The following is a 4,523-nucleotide window of genomic DNA, read 5'->3' as shown; positions in this document are numbered from 1 at the left end:
AGCTGTCAAAAATTAACTGAACATTCAAAATGGCCGAACTTGTCGGCATAAGTGAGAGACATGAGTACCAACATAACGCCACAAAAAAATCGAAAATCGAATATACGTAACCCGCGGAAATTCAAAATTCGCGATACTTTTTGAACAGACCTCGTATACGAACACTGAGTGAAGACTCAATGGTAATCAAAGCAATAATTGTGTTTAGCAGTAGGTGTTCGATCTTCTAAGAGATGGCCGTTACAATATGTTAGATAAGGACAGATGAATGCGTTTGAGCGAGACACGATATATAATAATTATAAGAATGAATGGAAGATGTTACTACTATCGAATTTGAAGTAGTTCTATCTGTAATACAGATCCCCATAAGGAGATGTTAGAGTTACCAACGGAGCGTTATTTCGTATTTCTCAAATTATTTCGTTTCTTACTTCCTTATACAGAATAAAAAATCCTTCTCCAGAATAAAAAAAAAACGCAAATTTGGAAAAGTACAAACCAATGTGAAAATTCCTAAAAAATTATAAATTATAATTTTCTGTTGGCAATCCATGTAGGTTTGCTTCCTTCACATATATATATATATATATATAAATGAATGCAAGAATATATCCAAACAAAAAGTACTTTCCTATATTTGAGTAATTATAAGAATATCATGAGACCTTCAAATTATTATTTTGAAGCTTATAAGAGAAATGAAACTTGAGAAATACGATTTGAGTGTACATAATCTCGCATTCATAGGATGTAGTAGAGCAAGAAATATACGTAACGTTTTACTTAATGATTTTGCTTAATGAATGTAATATTCTATAATAATTAATGTATGAAACGTTTTCTTGATGTACGTAATATTTTATTTGGAATTAAAAATCTGTTTTATCGACATCAATCAAATTCAGCCGTCGCTCCAGCATTCCTTTAAGGGAAAACGCGTTGAATGAGTATATTTTTATTAAGATTTTATATGGGAGAGCAATATTCTGAATAATTACCCTAAATTTATTTTTAAGTATTTTGCAAAGTCTAAAAAGATGATTATAATTGTTTAATAGTACAGAATTGGGATGTAAGACAAGATTTGCTCTCTACATACCATCTCAAGCTGAAAAGAAATCAGTACCGGTTATCTACTGGTTATCTGGTCTTACTTGTACAGAGGCTAATTTTAGTCAGAAAGCCGGAGCGCAGAAATATGCTGCAAATCATGGTGTACTTCTTGTCATACCTGATACTAGTCCAAGAGGATTGAATATTCCTGGAGAGGATGACAGTTATGATTTTGGTACTAGTGCAGGATTTTATGTAGATGCGACATGTAAACCATGGAAAAAAAACTACAGAATGTACAGCTATATTACAAAAGAATTGTCAACTTTGATTAATAAGGAATTTCCAACTTTGCCGTCTAAACAGTCTATAATGGGCCATAGGTATAAAAAATAATCCTTTGGAATACAGGAACATTTTGGCATGTACTCTTTAAAATGCTTCTTCTTTCCTCTTGTTTAGTATGGGAGGACATGGCGCTTTAATTTGTGCCTTTAAAAACCCGGGACAGTTCAAGACAGTTTCAGCTTTTGCACCCATAAGTAATCCAATCTTATGTCCATGGGGAAAAAAAGCTTTCTCAGGATACTTGGGAGGATCGGAAGATAATGCTGCATGGAAGGAATGGGATGCTACCGAACTAGCAAAGAAATATAATGGCCCACCTTTGGATATTTTAATTGATCAGGTTCTAATAACTTTTAATTGCATCTCTAACATGTGTTAACATTTTATTTATTATAATGCATTTGACTTCTTTAATTTTTTAATTCAAATGATTCATAATTCTATAATTTGTGTGTTTCTATAATTTACAGGGCAAAGAGGATAAGTTTTTGAAAGAAGGCCAATTATTACCAGAGAATCTATTAAATGCTGCAAAGGACAAGGATAACATCGCGCTAACTATCAGATTTCAAGATGACTATGATCATAGTTATTATTTTATTACTACATTTATTGAAGATCACTTTAAGCATCATATGAAATATCTTAAAAATTAAGATTGTATCCAAAATTACTGTACCAAAAATTATTTTAAAAATTTAAACTTTTATAATTTACAAGATTTATATTTCTTACGCTTTTAATGGAAATTACATTGAAATAAATTTAAAAGATACTACAAATATGGTTATAACTTTTGAGTTTTACATGGATAATAAAGAATAACTTTTATACTTTCTTATTTTGTTCAAAAATTTATATTTTACTACATGTAAAAATATAGAATTATAAATAATAGAAATATTGTATATCTGAATTTTTTTGTTTTTTTTAAGCAAATATCCTTGCATGATGATTAAAACTTTACAATTTATCCACAGAATATACCGTAAACAATATAATAAACTGAAATCTAAATTAAAAAAAAAATATCATTATGATCTTGGAGGTTCTCGGAATTCATGCCAGAGACTTAAAAGAGGCTCTCGTTTCTGCCAAATATTGGCATTACCCCACACTTGCCAGAATCTGCAATTGTTAGAAAAAAATTATATGTGCGTATGTGCGTGCGTGCATGGCGCGCGCGCGTGTGTGTGTGTGATTTATATCAATATCTACTAATCTCTTAATTTATATCATTTCCTTAATAAATAGTGAAATTATTTTTCTAGAAAAATTGTTTAGCATTGCTTAAATTTAGAACATTATGTGTTATCTCTTATTTTTTAAATTCATTAAAATATAGCAGTAGAAATTGCTTATTTTATAAGAATTATACACTATGTAATAAAACTTACATTCCAAACAATGCACCACCTAAATGCGCAGCATGATCAAAATATTTCCATCCTAAGATACAACCAACAACATCCAAAGCCATTATTCCTTTAATTGCCTATGTAAAAAATACAATAGGATTATACCATGGAAGATTATGGCTGGAATCCACAGTCCGTTCTTAATCTCAAGACGTCTCAAATAATGTCTTAAGATAGTAATACGGTTCTTTGGCCGGTATTTATAGTCGGATCTTATATTTAAGACCATCTTAAATAGTCTTAGGATATCATGAACCAATCAGAGGGCCGCATTAGCGACTTTAGATATTACTTAAGACGGTCTTAAAATAAGAACTGACTGTGAATACCAGCCTTTGACTGGTTCATGATATCTCGAACACTAGCTTAAGACCATCTCGAATCTTAAGCAAGGATGGACTCTGCCCTTATGTAATAATGGGCGAGTTCAAGGTGGCAAAGCGGCTAGGCATGTTTAACGAGCGATTGAATATGATTGGTTGGATCTATAAGTAACAACCAATTGTGCTCATTTGCTCGGCAAACATACTAGCCGCTTTGTCAACTTGAACGCGCCTATTATCTTCATATTTGTGATCATATAACTTAGATAAGATGGGATACTTACCATACCCGCTGTAAACGTGAGTACGGGAAGGAAAACTATACTGAGTCGTATATCAGGATACTGTGTACACACAAACCCAAGAATACCCATAATCGCTCCAGACTAAAATAAAAACAACTATTAAACGTTAAAACTTAAACAATGATAGATACAATAGAAGATATACAGACATACGCAAAAAACATGAAACTTTATCATTACTTTCAGAGAATTTTCAACATATCTGCAATATACAAATTATTTGTTTAATTGTTCAAATTAAAGTTAGTTACCGCTCCTAGAGAAAGGCCTGGCATTCCAAACATACTTTTATACACGTGACTAGCAAAGCTGGAAATTACTCCGCTTGATAAATATAGAGCCAAAAATTGCTCCTTCCCCAACGCTGTCACAGCTATTGTGCTGAAGCTGTGTAACACGTACATATTCGCAGCCAGATGGATTATGGAGTAATGTGAAAAGGTGGAAAATACCATAGACCAACATGACGCACCTTATGAGAATTATTCTTAATCAACATTTATGATAATTCAGAAGTAAAATAACTGTTACAAACTGCAAGTATTAGTTACTTAAGACGATGGTATCACTTACTAGAAGCCGGATTGGCGCAAAAATAGCGCACCATTGTTTTCTGCAATGTCGGCACTCGCCACAATAAGAATATAACTGCGTTTATAAAACATATAGGGACAAACATCTTCTGTCCTTCAGTCAAGTTCTGCCACCATGATTCCATTTCGCTCTTCCATCCTGTTCGCTAACCAATGTATTATTGTACATACTAACTAAAGTATCTATTGAATGTTTATCCAAATAATACCTACTTTAATTCGAAGCTGTCTATAACGATGAATTAGCCTGTACGTCTGGCTTCTGATACGTTCGTACTCCCAAATTGCAGCACCTGCTATAGTGGCTCCGCTAAACTAATAAAACAAAAATGCAAAATATTCATATGTCGTTTACTCACTTTAAGAAAAGTTAGTATTTTAAAAATATTTTTTAAAAATTATATACTATATATATATATATATATATATATATATACACACACATATCACACAGTGTCTCAAAATAAACTCGAAATATAT

The 4,523-nt window shown here is 31.9% G+C and overlaps 2 protein-coding genes across 6 annotated transcripts in view; one reads left to right on the top strand and one right to left on the bottom strand.

The window, feature by feature from the left end:
• LOC108745690 (S-formylglutathione hydrolase) overlaps positions 1-2,097 on the top strand; it is a 33,086-nt gene extending 30,989 nt beyond the window's left edge. For all 4 annotated transcript variants that reach the window (XM_018481989.1, XM_018481986.1, XM_018481987.1 and 1 more), the window contains 3 exons: positions 1,062-1,439; positions 1,519-1,744; positions 1,875-2,097. In XM_018481989.1, coding sequence (XP_018337491.1) covers positions 1,062-1,439; positions 1,519-1,744; positions 1,875-2,060 — 790 coding nt within the window. In that variant the 3' untranslated portion in view covers positions 2,061-2,097. The remainder of the gene's footprint in view (positions 1-1,061; positions 1,440-1,518; positions 1,745-1,874) is intronic.
• Positions 2,098-2,337: 240 nt separating this feature from the next.
• LOC108745689 (presenilins-associated rhomboid-like protein, mitochondrial) overlaps positions 2,338-4,523 on the bottom strand; it is a 9,142-nt gene continuing 6,956 nt past the window's right edge. For both annotated transcript variants that reach the window (XM_018481984.1, XM_018481985.1), the window contains exons 3-8: positions 4,257-4,358; positions 4,024-4,189; positions 3,702-3,922; positions 3,430-3,531; positions 2,802-2,899; positions 2,338-2,532 (exon numbers count right to left, since the gene is read on the bottom strand). In XM_018481984.1, the coding sequence (XP_018337486.1) occupies positions 2,439-2,532; positions 2,802-2,899; positions 3,430-3,531; positions 3,702-3,922; positions 4,024-4,189; positions 4,257-4,358 (783 nt within the window). In that variant the 3' untranslated portion in view covers positions 2,338-2,438. The remainder of the gene's footprint in view (positions 2,533-2,801; positions 2,900-3,429; positions 3,532-3,701; positions 3,923-4,023; positions 4,190-4,256; positions 4,359-4,523) is intronic.

Source organism: Trachymyrmex septentrionalis, unplaced genomic scaffold (assembly GCF_001594115.1).
Source record: "Trachymyrmex septentrionalis isolate Tsep2-gDNA-1 unplaced genomic scaffold, Tsep1.0 scaffold146, whole genome shotgun sequence".
NCBI lineage: Eukaryota > Metazoa > Arthropoda > Insecta > Hymenoptera > Formicidae > Trachymyrmex > Trachymyrmex septentrionalis.
The sequence above is the reverse complement of the archived record's forward strand: the minus strand, read 5'-3'. Positions and strand labels throughout refer to the sequence as shown.